This window comes from Agelaius phoeniceus, chromosome 15, assembly GCF_051311805.1.
Source record: "Agelaius phoeniceus isolate bAgePho1 chromosome 15, bAgePho1.hap1, whole genome shotgun sequence".
Classification (NCBI taxonomy): Eukaryota; Metazoa; Chordata; class Aves; order Passeriformes; family Icteridae; genus Agelaius; species Agelaius phoeniceus.
The window spans coordinates 15928990-15947601 of NC_135279.1; the positions used below are offsets into that span (position 1 = coordinate 15928990).

Below are 18612 nucleotides of genomic sequence, written 5' to 3' on the forward strand. Positions count from 1 at the left end.
GGGGGGGCGCGGGGACCGCCCGGACGGAGCTGGGGAAGGGCGGGGATGGCCGGGGCCCTCGGGGTGTGTCTGTCTCGGGGTGGGATCCTGAGGAGGGACGGGGATTTTGGGGCTGCAAAGGTTTCTGGTGCGATAGACAGCAGAGCCAGGTCAGCCCCTTGTGCCCTCAGGTTCGTTCCCTTTCCCTCCACCCGCTCTTAGGGTTCCTCCATTCCCCTCCCTGTCCTCACCATCATTCCTCTCCACCCACGTTTATCCCAAGTTCATTCTCCATTCATGCCCAGGTCTGCCCATTCCCTCCACCTGTGTCCAGCCTCCATCAGCCAGTGCTGAAGGCACCCAAATGTCCGTGCTGGTTACCTTCCCCTTCTCACCAGGGGCCAAAAGATTTGCATCTCCAGTTTGAGACTTCTTTCCATTCTATCTTGGCTAATGATTACCACACATGAACAGAAGTTCTGGACACATTTGTTGTACACCTGAATTCCCCATGGAGCTCCTTGAGTACTGCTCAGGAAAAAGTCCTTCCAAGCTACAGGTGCCTGATGCAATATTCCAAGATAGGTTGCTATAGGTGGCTACTCCAGACAGTCCTTCATGGCCTCTCCACCTTTTCTTCTTCAGAGCAGTTTTAGGATGTGCAGAATTAATTTTTCATGCTTGGTCTCTCTTTCTTTGCTTGGTCTCATTCATGCATTCCATGGGTAACATGCCCCTGATTTTGTGACACACTTCCCCTCTTTTATGCATTCTAACCTTGCTCACCTGGCCAGAGAACAGCACCAGCTCCATAATCCAGTTTTGCAGTTGTCCACAATAATTTCTGTCTCCTGGTGGCAGCTCATTTTTTGGATACAGGCTTTTCCTTCTGCATCTGTCCAGAGCTACTCAGATTTCTAACACTCCATTCAAGCCCTGTGTCCTTGGGACATTATTTTCCTGACCTAACCCAGCCCACACAGCAGAGCAGGGGAGGCTCATGGCTCCCTAAGTTCAGCTGTGTCTGAGGAGTCCCAGGTGTCACCTTCACTTCTGCTTTCCCCAGAATTCCACCTTTTCCAGGGTGGACCAAGTTCATCATGGTGACTGGTATTGCTCTGGTGTCCTCTGCTGCACATCTCTCCTTGTCCTTATCTCAACACACGTTTCACTTTCAAAAACCACACTCAGCTCATCAGACAGGAGGCAACAACCCCAACACAAACTGTCCCCCTCCTCCTCTGGCTCATCCAAGCCCACCAGGGTGAAGGCAACTCTCTCCTGGCAATATCATGAAGCTCAAGGGTGATGATGGCCCTGCTGGTATCAGACTTAGAGCAAGGGAGGAGAAATCTGGGATGGTGCAGAGCAGAACCTGTGGATTGTATGGAATGGCATATGGGATGTTTCATGGGAAGGGGAGGAACCAGGGGAGGAGAAGCATGGGAAGGCAGAAAGAAAAGAGAGGAAATGTTCTGGTGGTGTGTGGGCAGGGGTAGCTATGCTTGCCAGCCTCAGCAGCAGGTTCCAGCACTGCAGGCTGTCCTAGACCCTCATTACCTCATCTTTATCTTTGCACTGGTGCTCCCTGTTCAGAGCTGCCTGCCTGAGAGTGGGGAACATTCTGGTGGTTCAAAAGAAGAAAAGGATAAGGAAAGTGTAAGGATAAGAATAAGGAAAGCCTATACCCTTGATACTTTTCAGGGAAAGGTGTGAGACATCTTGTAACTCTACAAGTCATCATTTTCTGGTGCTGGCCCTGAAGAGTGAGAGATCTGGGTTTGTGCCTGAAGTAGAAGTACAGTGGCAAGTGTCATTTTTGGTGCTGGGTTAGAAACCAAAACTCTTCTTCTGGCCTGAATGATGAAATCCTGGAGAAGGGGAATAAGGTTTCTCCTTGTAAAGATTGAATTTGTTCTTCCTAGTACAAACACCAGCTAGATCTCTTCACAGTATAAGGGGGATCTCAGCCCCTCTGACACTTCCCTCAGAAAGATAAAAAACCACTCACATGCTTCCTTGGAGCAGTCTGGGTTCTCAGATCTGTCAGCTGCAGATCAAAATTCTCCTAAAGAGGCTCATTACATGAAAACACTCCACAGCTGCAATCAGATCCAGATCTCAGCAGGCCCAGCTCACTTTTACCTAAGATAACAAAACAGATAACTTGATTCCCAACCAGATCTTTTGTATATGCCAGTTTCCAGGGGATAAACATACAAGGTTTCTCTCTGCACTGCTCCTGAGACAAAGGGCAGAATCCCCCTCAAGGAAAATATCCACTTCCCATCAGGTAATTTTTCTGGTGCATGTCTTCATTCACTCTGTAGAAGGAGGTTTCTGATGTGACAGATCAGTAATTTCCAGGTTATGAAAACCCTTCATAAAGAAATCAAGTGAAATATTAGGTAGCAATTCTACTTTTCCACTACCTTCCTCCCAGCTATTGGAAACCCAAGATCATGTTATGCAGCCCAGATTCAGTTATCAGTAGTTATCAAATATCCCTGTCCCAACACCCCACCTGGCAGAAAAAAACACAGTTTAGGCTGTTTCTGTGCTTCCCCCATCACTTATTTCCACCTCAGCTGTGCAAGTCAAGCAGAGACAAAAGGAAGAGGCCACAAGATGAACTAAGACAGGTCCAAGCCAACCCCCTAAATCTATGGAACCAAGAAAAAATCCCAGGGCATCACATTTGAAACTGTAATTCCAGTAGGCCTTATTTTTTTTTTTTCTTTTCTGTTTTACTGCCTGGTTCCTGTAAACAGCCCTGATTTGCAGAGCTGCTGTGAGCTATTGGCACTGCGGATTTAATTGGTACATGCAGCTCCACCCCATAGCCCACAGAGCTCTCTGGAGCACTGCCTCTCCTCCAAGTTTTTTAAAGAAATGCTGTTAATATCCTCTGATCATTTCACACCTCTCTGATGATACAGAGTGCAGAAGTACCCATAGTCTCGATTTCTCAAGCTGCTTCACACACACTCAGATAACACATTTAAATTTTGCTGTCACCCACTCCTAATCCATCTCAGGCAGCCTGGGGGTGGGGACTGAGGATGAGGAAATCCATTCCCTGCCAGTTTGAAGTGCACACGCTCTGGAACACAAACAATCCATGTGAGGAACTTCTCAAAGGAACTTAAAATCAGCAGCTAAAATGTTGAGTGTTAGTGAGATAAATGCTGCTCTTGGCTTCATCTAATTTCTTGCAGACAGTTCTGATGCTTCCCAGAAGCAGCACCTCAGGCCCCAAACAGCTTTAGGGTAGTGCAGAAAGCAGTCAGAGCTCTGCAGCTCTTTAACCACTGGACCAGCAGTGTCCACTGGCTGCTTTCCTTTGCTAATTACAGGATTCCTTCTAGAGATGTGACATTCTATCAAGAGGTTCTAAGCATATTTTGACTGCTTTAAACTAAAATCTAAATGACCTCCTTTGCAGCAGTACTGCTCTCTTATTAATTAGTTCCAGCACCTAATAGTTATGATGAGAAAAGACTTGAGGTACATGCTAGAAAGCATCACAAGGAAACATATAAACCTTAAGTGGTATAAATTTATGGGGGGAAATGTTGCATCAGCATCAAACTTCCACTTCAGAAATACCTTTTGTCTTCATTTAAACCAGATAAGAATTAGTGCCTGGTGTTATTACTTAGCATTTTAATAAGAGCACTATTTAATTTTAATTTTCTCAGTTGAAGACTCTGCAATATACTTCTATTCAGCAGTTTATGAAGAGGAAGCTCCACTGGCCTTATTTTTAAGGTAAAACCCAGATTATCACCTACATTTCTGCATGTTTAAGCATTTGAAACAGTTAATCAGTCCACTGAGGCAATGTCTGAAATCACTGAAGTTTCATAGTTTGTATTGCACTAGGTTTGTTCTTTTCTCTTTAGTTATTACCAGAGCCATCAAACAACAACAAAAAATCTGGGTTTCTTTTCATTTTAATGATGAAAGTAGATACTTCATTTACTAAAAAGGTTCAATTCATATTCACTAGCTGTGCTCCCAGTTTTAACCCTGCTGGAAGCTTTTATTTCAACAGCCCAATGCTGACAAGCACAACCTTTAGAAAAGTGTAACTGCAAACAGAAATTAATGTCTGAAAATGTAATTAAACATTCTAAATGGAAAAGATCAGCAAAGGCAGTTTTCAATGCTCTTCTTTGTCCTTTTCATCATGCATTAAGGTTGAAAAGTACCTCCAAAAATCATTGAGTCCAACCTGTGAGCAACCACCACCTTGTCAACCACACTGGAGCACTGAGTGTTTTGTGCACAATTCCAGAGATGGTGATTTCACCCCTGCCCTGGGCAGCCTGTTCCAGCATTTATCCATCCTTCCCATGAAAAAATTCCTCCTGATGTCCAACAGGAACCTCACCTGGTGCAGTTTGAGGCCATTTCCTCTTATCCTGTCCCTGGGAGAAGAGTCTGATCTCCACCCTCCACTGAAGACAGCGAGAAAGTCCCTGAGTCTCCTTTTCTGCAACCTGAGCCCCCCCCAGCTCCCTCAGCTGCTCCTCATAGGATTGACACTGCAGACCCTTCCCCAGCTCCATTCCTTTCTCTGGACATGCAACAGCCCCTCAAAATCTTTCTTGCTGTGACAGGCTCAGAACTGGATGCAGCACTCCCGGTGTGGTTTCACCCAGGACAGAGAGGAATTCACTGGCCTGGTCCTGCTGGTCACACTAAGCAGGTACAGGCCAGATGCCCATGGCCTCCTGGCCCTCTGGGGCACACTCTGCCTCACGTTCAGCCACCGTGAGCCAGCACTGCCAGGGCCTTTCCCATCAGGGCAGCTTCCCAGCCCCTCTGCCCCGAGCCTGTGCTGTTCCCATGCACTGCCTCACCTCGCCTTTCAACCACTCCCTCAATTGCCTTATGTACCTTGTCCCTCCATTGATTACGGCTCACCTGCCTTCTCCTCCCCACCCCTCCCTTGCCTTGCCTTACAAAGCTCTCACTTGCCTTGTCCACCATTCCTTTCCTTCTCTTCACTTCCCTTCTCCTCCCCTTCCATGCCTTGATTTCCTTCCCTTGCCTCGCTGTACCAATCCCTCCCTTGCCAGCCTGTTCCATGCCTTGTTTATCTGATCCTTCCCGGCACCGCCTGGGGGTACCTGGACCCACGGGAAGGGCTCCCGGCCTCGCCTGGAGGTACCGGAACGCACGGGAAGGGCTCCCGGCCTCGCCTGGAGGTACCGGAACCCACGGGAAGGACTCCCGGCCTCGCCCTCCAGCCCTCACCCCCGAGCACTCCCGGCTCCCCTCGGCCGCTCCCCACAGACCCCAAGCCCCGCCCACCCGAACTGAGGGAGCACCCGGCCCGGCCAATCCCGGCCCGCCTTTCTTCGCCTCGTCCAATCACGGCCGCCCTTTCAATCCGGCCGCCTTCCCGCCAAACTCTGCCCGCTCAGCCACCGCCCCGCTCCTCAGCCCGGCCCCGCCTCCCCGCTCGCCTGAGGCGCCGCTCCGGGAGACGGCGGAGGCGCGGCCTCGCTGCGGCAGCCCGCGGCAGGTGCTTCTGGGGCCCAGGAAGGGCCGGCGGGGACTCCCCGTTCGGGCCCTGGCTGGGAGCTCTCCCCGGGGAAGGAGGGGACGGCGGGGAGCGGGCGGGGCCGGCTCCCGGAGCGGCGGAGGCAGGGCCTGAGGGGAGAGCGGAGCTCAGGGAAATGAGCGGGGCGGGAACAGGCGGGCCGGGAGTGGCTGGGCCGGGCATGCCCTGTGAATGTGATTGGCTGAGCCGGGCATGCCCTGTGAATGTGATTGGCTGAACCGGGCATGCCCTGTGAATGTGATTGGCTGGGCCGGGCCGCGCTGTGCCGACAGGAGGTTATAAATGCGGTGTACAGGTGAGCAGCGGTGCCAGTGCGGCAGCGCGGACGCGAGTAGAGGTGAGAGCTGCAGCGCCGGCCCGAGGCAACATTAGAACCCTTCACAGAGCTCCCATCGGGCCACGGGGCAAGGCAGTGGTTGGCAAAGTCTAACAAGGGAGGGCTTACATACCCCTTCCTTGCTTTGTTCTGCCTCTGCCTCCTTGTCCTACCTTTTCCTAGCCTTTTCTAACCTTGCTTTCCCTGCCACTTCCCTGTCTTGTCCTTTTATGCACAGAAAAGATGCATTGTTTCTTTATTCATGTCTAACACTTGTTTAGAGAGCCATAGGTTTAAAAACTGACCTGTTTTAGGGACATCAGGTAAAATGTGTGGCTCAGCAGCGAAGGGGGCCGGGGGGCAGACCCTGAGCCACCCACAGGAGATTGGGGGCTCTGTCACACCCGTGACTGGGAGGTCGCTCATGGAGCCCCACCTGGCTGTCGGGCTTGGCTCTGCACCTGTCACAGGCTTGGCAGCACCAGGGGTATCCAGAGGGAGGAGGAAACATTATGGCTGCAGAAACATCCACAATGACCTTTAAAGAACAGCTTGGGCTTAACGAGGCAGGTGAGCAAATCCCTGCCCCGAGCAGCAAGCAGAGACAGGAGTCACAGCAGGGGACAGACAGATTTATTATGTTTCTGGGAGCAGCGCCATTACATGTTGCTGGGGATAAGGTCACCCCCTGCAGCCAGAGCAGAGAGATGGGCTGGGATGGTTATTCAAAGTGATGGGAACAAGAAGCTGCAGCCAAACCCCCGGGATCTGCTGCCAGCGTGCTGCTCCATGGGTCACTGCGGCATTCGTGCGGCCAGCATCTGCCACAGCTACTTCCACAACATCTTCCCAGCAACATCTCAAGGGCCAGGGCATGGCACAGGAGTCAGTGCAGCCTCTTGGCTCCCACCAGGGAAGGAAGGGCTTAAGACAAGAATAAATACAGCTTTCAAAGTCACCCTGACACCCCACCCACTGCTGCACAGCCTGGTGAAGGCGTTTACGGAAGGAGATCTGTCAGCTGGAATCCAGCAAAGGAGCAGAGGCATCTGAAGGGTTAACACTGACTCGTTCGTATCCTGATCTCCTCCACCAGGCTCTCCCTTCGAACATTGACCTACACGAGGGAAACAAAAAATTCCTTCAATACAACTCCAGCAGCTTGACATGTCACCACAGTCGTGGCCCTGTGTCTCAGGAGGTCACACCAAGGTGTCACCAGCCTCTCTACAGGGATCAGGTGGGCTGCAGTAGCCACAGAGCTGAACCTGTAAGAGCAGGCACACACCAGCAACCCCAATAAACCCTCTCCTGCATAACGGTTGTGAGAAAGATGCTCTTCCCACACTTTCCTATTGGCTCCTAAGTTACTGATCTATGCAGTGATCTTAGCCAGTGACCTAGGCACTGATTCCAGTGCTGCCTGTTTTGGGAATCTGTCCTGAGGGAACAGGCACAGAGCAGCCCTGCAGTTCAGGGCTAACCAAGTTCTGTTCAGTCTCACTCATTCCAAGAGCACCACTGAATCACCCTGCATGCTCCAGACTCCTGAACTGAGCAGTTCAAGGAGGCCACGTGATAGGAAACTCCCCAGAGCTGGACACAACAGCACTCCATGACTCCAGGGAGCTGCGTGGGGCAAGGAACTGAAATATGGGGTGTTACAGAACTTGCTGGAAACACCACTGGGTCTGGAGGGTCGGGCTGAAGGGTCACATAGCCAACCCCACTGTGCCACAGGCCGTACCTCCTCCCTGGTTGCCACGATCCGCAGCTTGACAACTCCATCTTTGAGCTCCTGCTCACCCACAATGGCAACGAGAGGGATGCCTGTCTCCTCACAGTACTGCAGCTGATTCAGCAGCTTGGGGTTCTTCTTGTACAGCATCTCTGCCTGGGAGAAAGCCAGAGCACAAATCATCAAACTGGGATGTTTCACTGGACCCCTTCAAGCAGGCACTGCTGGGCCAGTCTGGTGAGTGTGAGGTTGTGTGGTGGGGACAGGATGGACTCCTGGAGAAGGCTGGGCACCAGCTTCCACAAGGCCTTGCAGTTACAGGGCTAACCAAGTCCTGCTGCCCAGCCCTTCCTGGACAGCCCATGATTTGGGACACTGAGAAGAGGAAGGCTCCATTCAGGAAGGCAGTGTCTGCTCCCCACCTCCTCCCTGTAACTCCTTCCCAAAGCAAAGCCAGATCTGCTCCATTCCCAGACAGAGTGAACCAGGCAGCTCTTGGCTTTGCCAACAGCCAGTCATACCTTGATTCCAGCATCCCACAGTTCGGAGATGAGCTTCAGTCGCTCTTCAAGGAGCTTCTTTTGGGCAGAGGCCACCAGCACCTGTGTCTCTGTTGTCCTGATCTTTTCCTCAGAGGCCTAGGGGGGGACAAGACCCAGAAGATGCCACAGACACACCAAGACACCTGAGATTCTACGGGCAGGATGGGTCACCACTCAGCTCCATCAATCTAGCAGTGAAAAGGACTGGGCTCAGAGGGATCAACAGCCTTAACTCAGAGTCAGAGAAATCCCACAGATCCCATCCTAGAGCAGAATCAACTGTCAATGATGCGTGCTTAACACAGCCTCCCTCATGTTTCTCCACACCCAAGGGCCTCCTAAATATCTGCTCCAAGCAGCTCAGAAGCAACACACTCAGGAGAAGGTGGACACAGGCAGGTGCTTGCTCTTTAGCTGAGGTTCAAACCATGGGTTAAACAGCAGCAAGCTGAATGCTCCACCAGCCCCTCTGGCAGATGTTGGATACTCCATGTGGCATTTCCCTGCTGCCTTGCTGAAGGGAGAAGCTTTTAAAAGGTCACCTGCAAAGGAACAAACCTGGCCAGGACTGGAGGTGGTGGGGGAGGAATTCAGTTTCTATTTAGAAATTCCAGTTGTGTCTGGCTGCTGAGAGAGAACTAACACAGGCTTCTGGGGGAGGGGAACATGTAGCCCATTTTGGGAGCTTACAAAGACCTATTTAACACCCATTGATTGGAATGGAGAACAGTACAACTTTGAGGACAGGGATGAGGAAAAATCTATCTGGGAAACCCCTAGAGGCATTGCTGTTCCTGCCCTGGAACATGTGGTACCTGTCTGGTCTCTGCAGTGCTACAGGCAGGACAAATAGATGTGTGAGGCTGCTGCCTCACCGAGGAGGATGTGGGCTCACATGGATGCCTAATGCAGTGGGGAGCACTAAGGTACCTGCCCCTGCTGAAGATTCAAGTGCCCCCACCAGCTGCAGCTGGAGAAGCCATGTCTAAGGGCTGTGGGAAGAAGGCTCTTGTTCTCAGTGGGAGCCTCAGATACCATCCACCAGGCCAGAGAGAACTGGAGGTTATATCCTGCTTCTGACTCCTGGTGCAGAGCACAGCATTGGCCTGGCTGGCTTCTCCAAAGGCTGGGGCAAGGAACACTCACTTCAGCATCTGCTGGAGTGGGGGATTAACCATGCTCACAGCTCAGCACCAAAGGCACCCACCTCCAGTCTCTGTTCCAGGATGGAGAAGATGCGCTCGATGCCGATGCTGACCCCCACGCAGGGCACCTTGCGGCCCTTGGCATCAAACATGCCCACCAGCCCGTCATAGCGGCCGCCTCCGGCCACGCTGCCAACGCTGAGCGGCTCCTCCAGGTGCTCGTTGTCCTGCTGCAGCAGCACAGCCTCAAAGATCACCCCCGTGTAATAGTCCAGGCCCCGCGCCAGGCTCAGGTCGAAGGAGATCTGCGGGGCACAAGGGCGGCCCCGTCACCGCCCGCTCGGGGCCCAGCGGGGCAGCTCCCCCTCCTGCCCCCACAGCTCCTCACCTTCCCTGTGATGCCAAACAGGGTCAGGTACTCAAACAGCAGCTTCATGTCCCCCAGCCCTTCCTTGGCCACCTTGTTCTGGGATAGCTTTGGGTCCTGGAGAAGCTGCTCAATCAGGTCCAGCCCACCTGTGAGGAACAGCCGTGCCTCAGCTGTGCCAGGGCAGCAGCACCAGGGCCAGCCGGGGCTGTGCCCTGCACCTTCCATCCCCAGCCCTGAACAAGGCCAAGGGCAGCACCCCCTGGTGCTCACCGTGGAGCTGGACATACTCCCCGATGCGATCGGCAGCCTCGGGAGAGAGCCCCTTCTCTCCCACCATCTCACTCCTCACTTCTTCCCATGGCACCTGTCAGGGGAGAGAACGGCATCAGCCACTGCACCAGGGACATGGGCTCTCCTCTGCATGGCAGAATCCCACCATCATGGTTAGAAGGTGCATGACAGCAGTAGCAGCTCTCAGAGCCCAGTCATGTGTGCATAACTCCATTTCTTGTACCTCTGCACAGCCTGTCTGTATCTCAACCCTATAAAAATACTCTAGTTTGGTTTCTGGCCAGAATCAAATATCAGCACTGTATAACCACCAAGTCTGAGACCCATCTTGCTGCTGTGGTTTCCCTGGTTAGGTACTTAGTCATAAACACCACTCAGAAAAATGTTGCTGGTCATGGAATCACCTGGAAAGGTGTGAGGTATTGCTTGGGTAATGGAAAAAACCCAGTGGAAGCATAATATGCTGCCATCTTCCCACTGACCACAAGTCAGAGAACCAGCATCTTGATCTCATCCAGCTGCCCTGAGATAAATCACAAGGAAATGATCCCATCAGAAAGAAGCCCAGTGCTCCCTTCCCATTGCTTTTCCACACGTACACAGCCCCAAACTCCAAACTCTGGTCATGCCTCTGCAATGCATCTCTGCTAACAGGGCTGTGAGTGAGACCCCCTCCAGTTGCCTGATGGGTCCTCCACAGGAAAAGGCAGTTCACCCTTCAACAAAGGACCATGACCACATGTGATGACACACAAGCTGCTGGTTTTAACATGCCCTAGCCTAATTTGGTGCAGGTTTTCATGAGCCTGGTTCATAACCACCAACACCTTGAGCAGGTAAAGATTTGGGATATTAAACCTCCTATGTGAAGAGCATTTTTCCCCTCCCATCTTTCTTTTTATCAGGACCTCATGGGATAACAAAGCAGAGGATCCACTCTTCCTATGTGAATGCTGTGCCCTGCACTATCCCCTCCAGGGAAAGGTGGGAACACCTGGATGCTTATCAGCATTTTGCAGCCAATTCTCATGGACCATGGCTCATTCACTGAGACTCCAGCAGCAGCAGATGCAGCCTGGAGCTCCAGCCCATACCTTATCCAGCTTGTCAACACTGGAGCAGATGGTTCGGAATTTGCTGTCCGGGACCCCACACACTGCAAACATCCCATCAAGGATGCGCCGGTCGTTGACCTGGGGAAAGGGAGAACATCAGGAATTATGAACTCAAGCAGATGCTTCAGCCTTGTCCTGCTTCACTCCCTGTAGTTTTAAGCATGGAAGAGAATATAGAAGATGTATTGAAGGGGGGGTTTTGCTATTTGTCATTTCTGTTTCCCATTCTTGGGGAGCTGAGCTTCCCAGAGCAGAGCAAATGGCACAACTGACATCTACCAAGCCTGGGCAGAGCCATCCCATTCTTTCTAGAGCTGTCCAGACACCTCCACTCAACAGAGAAAAAAAACCATCAGGGCCTATCAGTCCCCTCATGTGGACATGTAAAACCAGCTCAGGAACAGACCACAGCCAAGGAGATGAATTCAGAGTATTACCTTACACTATCAGCCTAAAACAAAAGGGAAATCTGATTATATTAAATCTTCAACGAGGGTTTATTTTTTAAATTATAGTATAGTGAATTCTATAGCTTAATTATGCTCTGTAAGAGCACATAGTTAAGGCCAAAGACTCAGCTGCATTCAACACTTCCATGGGTAGTGAGAATGTCTACAATTAGTTAGGAACAAAGAAACTGCACAGGAATTTGGAATCCTCCAGCATCAACATAAACCAGAAAGTGCCTTGTGGGAGACAAGAATAACCACAGCAGGTTATTCTGTTGCTCCCCACTGCAGGAGTGTCTGCACCCTCAAAGGCACCACTGCCCAAACCCAGTTCCTTCATCTCACCTGAGACAGGTGCAAAGGGAAGAACCTGGCCCCTGCTCCATGGGGCTGCAATAGGAGCACAACATCCAGCCTGCAGTGCCCAGGAATGGCCCAGCTCCAGGTCCCTCATAGATCCCACTGCCCTCCTGTGCATCCAGCACTCCTACTCATTGCTCTACTGCACCTGTGCACTCTTCCCATCCTGCCTCACCTACACACTGAGCACCATCTGCTGCCATCCCAAGGGAACAGAGGTGTCTGGAAGCAAATAGCAGGCTCAGCCTACAGTAGGGCACAACTCTTGGTCTAGAAAATGCTTCAGCTCCAAAAATGACTTGGTGGAAAGGCAGGAGTCTGCAGGCAACACCACACACACAGAGCAGATACCCCTGCTGGGATAAGGGCAGGAATCCTGGACCAGAGCCTATTTTACTGCAGGCAGTGAATATGACAATCACCTGCTTAGATAGATATTAGGAAGACATTTTTTATTATAGAGGTGGTGAGGCCCTGGCACAGGTTGTCCAGAGAAGCTGTGACTGCCCCACTCCTGCAAGTGCTCAGGACCAGGCTGGACAGGGCTTAGAACAACCCAGGATAGTGGAAGGGGTCCCTGCCCATGGCAGGGTAATGGAACTGGATTATATTTAAGGTCCCTTCCAACCCAGACTATTCTATCATCATTATAGCTGGCTGCTGGAATTTTGCAAGGGACTGTGGCTAGTTCTGGAGAGAACACTGTCAGCTGCAGCCTCAGGAAAACTCCTGCCATTCCCAGCTCAAAGCAAATCCAAGTGGAGGTCCAATCTTTAACACAAGGGGAAGCTTCCAGGCAGAGAGGAGGGACAAACTTCTGGGTCAGGCCTTAGAGTGGGAGCAGGTGCCACTGTGTAAAAGCACCGAACAATGACCATGCTTCCCACCATGGCACAGAGAACCCAGCCAGTCTCACCTTGATGACAAAGTCCCCGAGCTGCAGGTCACTGAGGATCTCGTGCACAATCTTCAGGCACTCGGCATCGGGAATCATGGGGTCAAACTGCCCGGCAATGTCAAAGTCCTGGGGGCACAGGAAAAGGCAGTGAGCAATTCAGCACCACAGCATGGCTGCAGAAAAACACCTTCAGCTGCTGGGAACAGCAGTTTGTATACAAAACCCTACAGAACTGGGATGTCAGGGAGCATTATCCCTTACAGAGTCAGTCCAGAAGGGACAGGATGTGGGTAAGAGCCTCTACCATGGAAGGCAGCAGTGCTCTCATGTCCACTGCATTTCAAAGAGTTTGCACACTGCAGCTGCTGTGTGATACTCTGAAACAGAGATCCTCAAAAAACAACAAAAGGAGGAGCAGCAGTAAATAAATAGAACAAAGGAACCAGAAAGAAGAGGAAAAATTACTTCTCATTTGCTATGACCTAAATGCCAAATGTTTGGCCTTGATTCTTAGGATGATTTTTTTAATACACATGCCAACCAAGTTAATGATTAGAGAAGGCAGAAGAAGGAAAACCAGAGTTTCAATTGCTAAGACAGAAAAAGCAATCAGGACCCCTGAGTGGTCCCCACCAGAGATCACCACATGAACAAACACATAGAAGAACCAAAGCCCAATATCAAGAAGCTTTAATAGGCTGGTATCCCATGACTGGAAACAACATCAGTGTTCAGAGAGAAATGAAACACAGAGGCAAGAGAGCCCATCTTCAATTCCTGTTTAGGAATCCCCAAATGCAAAGTCTTCTGTGAGATTTTGGGTTCAAGAATACTTTTTGTTATGTGGATATATTTCAATAGGGCTTCACCAAGCTCTCAAAATAAACAGGGGCATTGGAGGAAGAGATGGGATCACACAGTTAATTCCTGATCAGCTGAGTGCAAAAAGGGCTGATGCAATCCTTGGGAAAGTTGGGTGAGGAAGTACAGGAAGTGTACAGGAAGTCAGGAAAGTGCTGATATCGCTGTAAATGGCACAGATGAAATGTCATTGAAAAAAAAAACAAAAAAACAGGGGCTGGTGAATTATATTGAAGAAAAGCTGCAGGAAAAGGTCCTAGGCTGAGAAAAGAATGAAAACATATCCAAGAAGAGAAGGTAACAGAGGTAACAGAGCTTGATTTATGTGGTCTAAGGAGGGGAAGATTTCTCTAAGCATTTCCCAAATGTTTACCTGGGAAAGGGGTAGAATAGATATCAAGGGATGATAGCTAGTATTTTAAGAGCTGAACTCTTTAAACTAGAGGAAGGAAACAATCAGATACAAATAAATTTAGCCTGGATATTAGGAGAACATTTCTAGCTATCCTAGGAGTGAGATCTTGGAGTAGATGAGACAGGAGGCAATGACCCCAAGTCATCTGGAAACAGGAATCACCAAGCCAAAGCTGGAAGGTATTCCCAAGGGTTGTATAATGAAATAGGAATATTCTCAAACAAAATAAATAGTTTGCAATATGAGTCCCTGGGGACTGTGTCAATAGAGCAGAGCAAAGCTGTTGTTCCCTAGGGCTGCCCTGAGAGAGCCATGAAAGAAATTGTTTTGTTACTTGTTCTGTAATTTGGGTTTTCCCTTCCTTTGAAGTTAGAACTGAGTAAACATGGAAGGGGAAGTACGGTATGTTACTGCCTTGCCTGGTCGGTATGTCCTGCTAACACACCCAGAGCTGAACTGTTTTCCAGATTTGGGATCAGAAGGAAATTCTTCCCCACCACCCATCCAGCAAGCACTGTGGGATGGAGCAAGAAGCTGCCCTCCCAAACAGTGCAAAGGAGGTGATACCTGGGGGCTCTATGAAGTTCCACACCACGCCAGCACTGTGCCACAGCTGTCACACCCACTCTCCCATTCTCCAGCTGTTTTTCACACTCATAAGGACACACTAAGGAGAAGATTAGTGGATCCTTCAGAGCTTTCCACAGGCACAGGGAAGGGTAACACAGCTGTTATTCTGACGGTGCTGTGTGTCCACAGGCACTGCCCAGCCCAGAGCCTGTCCCAGCAGTGTCCCTGCCCACACTCACACACTGGTAGAACTCGCGGTAGCGGCCCCGGGTCATGGCCGGGTTGTCCCTCCTGTACACCTTGGCAATGTGGTAGCGCTTGATGTTGGTGATCTTGTTCATGGCCAGGTAGCGAGCAAAGGGCACCTGAGACAGAGTTCAGGATGAACACGAGAAGGGATCATCCCCCCAGTTGTCAGTCAGAGGCAGCACTGGGTCCTCACTGCCTCCCACACAGCAAAGAACTGCTAAGAGACAGCTGGATTCCTCCCAGCTCCCCAAGGTCTCCACATGCTGCCTCCAAGTGTCCCTTCAGGATTCTTCCAGCAGCACCTTGGGCTGGATCTCAGTCTCACATGGGCTGTGTACTGCAGCAGCCTGCTCTGGGAACCCTGCCTGGAGAAACCACACTCACACAGATCTTCTGTACTTCCACACACATGGGGCATGAAGCTGTGTCAGGAGAGGGTCAGGCTGGATGCCAGGAAAAGGTTCTTCCCCCAGAGGGTTGTTGGGAACGGGCACAGGCTCCCCAAGGAAGTGGTCATGGCACCAGACCTGAGAGAACTCAAGGAGTGTTTGGAAAATGCTCTCAGGCACTTGGCTGGAGTGTCCTGTGCAGGGTCAGGAGTGGGACTTAATGATCCTTGGGGTCATTTCCAACTCAGGATATTCCATGATTCTATGCATTCCTTCACCAAACAGAAGCAATGCAGAGTAAATAACCAAGCAAGGGTTCTGCACCACTGAACCACACTGCCTGCTCATGCTCTCCTGTCAGTTTGGGGTCCCTCCTCCCCCTCAGGACAGTGCTACCCCAAAAGGAGGGCTGCCAAGGCCCCTCAGCACCAGCTGTGGCAGGATACTGTCAGGTCATAGCGCAGGGACAGCAGCTCTCCTCCCTGATCCTTTAGATCGTAGATGAGCTTCGAGTCTTCCCCGTATTTCCCTGTCAGTGTCTCCTACAACAAAACACACGAACAAACAGCATCTTCAGTGACAGGGATCAGTCCCAGAGCACACAGAAAGCAAGGAGAGAAAGGGAGAATGCCTAGGAAGGGAAGGAAACTCAGCACTCAGCCAGCCTGCTGTGTCCTCACCCACCTTCAGCTCAAACACCGGCGTGTCGATGACCTCGGCCCCGTGGCGCTTGAAGCAGGAGATGATGGCTTTGAAGGCCCTCTCACGGATGGCCATTTCCTTGGGGCCAAAATCCCGGGTGCCCTGGGGTGAGGGAACAAAAGGAGCAAAGGATACTTTGGGTTAGAGGCATGACATGAGAAAGATGCTGCCATACTGCTAACAAAACCAGAGAGAGCAGGTCCAGACACCAGATATTGGTAAACAGCACTAAAAACGTTGGAAAACATCAGGACACAGCTCAGACAGAGTCTGCCATGATCTGCAGAGTGAAACCTGAGTCAGGAGTTTCACAGTACAGGAAAGAAAGGGGATAAAACAGATCAGAGTTCAGTGCTTTCAAGCCTGACAGTGCAACCAGGACCTGTCCTCAGCTCTGATGCAGACCTGTTAGCCAGACCCCTGCCCAGTGAGCCCCCCCAAAGGTGGAAACAGAGGACAGACATGCTCTGAAACTGTGCAATAACCATCACCTCTGCACTTTCCAAACAGAGAGAAAAATCACCTTTCAAAATGCAACACCTGTGAAATGTCTGTCTACAATTCACAGGGCCATGCACCCTTTCCATTTCTTTGGTGTCAAGGATCACTGAATTATTTCAATGAACCATCTTCATGCTCTCAGTAACATTAAATAATTGTTATTAGCTAGACCTCCAACTTCCACTTTATAAAAACCTGTTAGGCAGGAGGAAGCACCCCCACCCACAGATCACTCAGGTGGCCTTCAGCTGCCTTTGGCAAGCCTGAGATAGGCTGGAAACACAACTGAGCTGCAAAATCCCCCTTCTCCACACTTTAAAACAGTGAAATACCTTTCCACTTTCCAGGCATCACACCACAATTACATTCAACAAAACATATCATAAAGGAAATAGACAAAGGGACAGTTTTGAGACTTTTAAATATTGGGAATAAATTCTTCCCTGTGAGGTTGCCCAGAGAAGCTGTGACTGCCCCATCCCTAGAAGTGTCCCAGGCCAGGCTGGATGGGGCTTGGAGCAACCTGGGATAGTGGAAGGTGTCCCTGCCATGGCAGGGGGTGGAACAAGATGAGCTTTAAGGTCCTTCCAACCCAAACCACTCCATGTGTCTATGATTTCCTATGTCAGTGGCATCACCATAGCCTGATTTGTTTGTGAACAGATTCATAACTGTCTCCACAGCACAGCATGGGAGCAGGTGGTCTCTGATCAGCTGCCAGTGGTGAAACATTCAGGTTACAAAGTATTTCAGCAAAAATTGCATTATGGACACTATTCCTAGGGGCCTGGAGACTGAAAAACCACTTGTAAAGGAAGGGTCCTTCCAATAGAGGATATAAATTCCAGCAGCTGGCCAGACCTGTTCAGTAAATGAGCCCCTCAGACCAAGGACAGATATGAGCCCTCTCACACTGAGGGCCTACAATAATTAGGAGGGAATTTCCTGACCACACCAGCAGTAGTTGGAATGTCACAGAAGCACCCAGAAGTCTCTAAGATGGTGAGTATCCAGGCTAAATGCTGTCAGGAAATGTTTTCATCCCTCTCCCCCTTGTTGCTAAAAGTGAAAGTGGAAACAGAAATGTGAACAAAGACAGGTGTGGCCATGCTGGACCTTGGCCCACAGAAGTGTGGGGGGTGCTGGCTGTGTGTGTGGAGGAGGACATGCACACAGAGGGGCACAGGAGAGGGGAGTTACCTTCGGGGTCTTCAGCACAAACTTGTGCTTCCCCTCATCTGTCCCCAGCTGCGCCTTCATCTCGAGCAGCTTTGCCACTTCCTTTGCAATCTGGGGATGGAGAAGGAGGGAGCTGGGGATAAGACCACCCACCAGCCCCAGCCCATGCCTTCCCCAGTACCTTCAACCTCAGCATTCCCAGCGCACCTGGACTCCACAGCCTCAATACACCCACTATTCCCAGTTTCTCAGCAACCAGAGGGACATTCCCTGCTCCTCTCCAGCACTTCCCACTTCTCAAACAAGCACCCCTATCTCAGCAACACAAACACCCCCACCATTCCCTGACTCCCACGACCTCCATTACCACCCACAGCTACGTCCCCATTCCTACCCCCACCACCACCAGCTCCTGCTACACGCACCAGCATCAGCTGTTTCCAGCATCCTCCTCCCAAGCATCCTTCCCTTCCATCTAACACCGCTATCCCCGGTTCCCACCACGAGTCTCCTCTGCACCCTCAGCCCTTCCATTTCCCAGCGCCGCACTTCCCACCCTTCCCGACCCCTCTTCCCAATGCCGCCAGCCCAGGCCCGAGCGTCCCCACACCGGCATTCCCAGTTGTCCCCCCACCCTCAGCCCCGCCGCCCTCTCCATGCCCAGCACCGGTGCCCGCAGCTCCCCCAAGCCCCTCTTGCCCATCCCAACACGGCCCCCGTTCTCATTCCCCGCCGCTCCCAGCCATACTGCTGCTCTCCCGGCACCCCATTCCGGGAGCACCGGAGCTCCCGCACCTCGTCAGCATCGGCCTTGTCCTGTTTGAGCCTCCGCACGGTCTCCGCCTGGGCCCGCACCGCCGCCTCCTCCGCCATGGCGAAGCCGCGCCCGCCCCGCGCACGCGCAATTCCCGCGCCGCCGCTGCCGCCGCGCACGCGCAGCGCCGCCAGCGCGGGGAAGTGAAAACCGG

General features: G+C 51.4%; 1 protein-coding gene across 1 annotated transcript; it reads right to left on the minus strand.

Moving 5' to 3' along the window:
* Positions 1-6481: 6481 nt before the first annotated feature.
* Positions 6482-18596, minus strand: HARS1 (histidyl-tRNA synthetase 1). The gene is made up of 13 exons (XM_054642770.2): positions 18440-18596; positions 17666-17755; positions 15947-16066; positions 15709-15804; positions 14864-14989; positions 12797-12904; positions 11051-11149; positions 9936-10029; positions 9684-9811; positions 9358-9600; positions 8130-8246; positions 7618-7764; positions 6482-6987 (listed from the first exon to the last, which is right to left on the minus strand). Exons 1-13 carry the CDS (start codon positions 18515-18517, stop codon positions 6928-6930), a joined length of 1506 nt encoding a protein of 501 aa, XP_054498745.1. The 5' UTR covers positions 18518-18596; the 3' UTR covers positions 6482-6927.
* Positions 18597-18612: the final 16 nt, after the last annotated feature.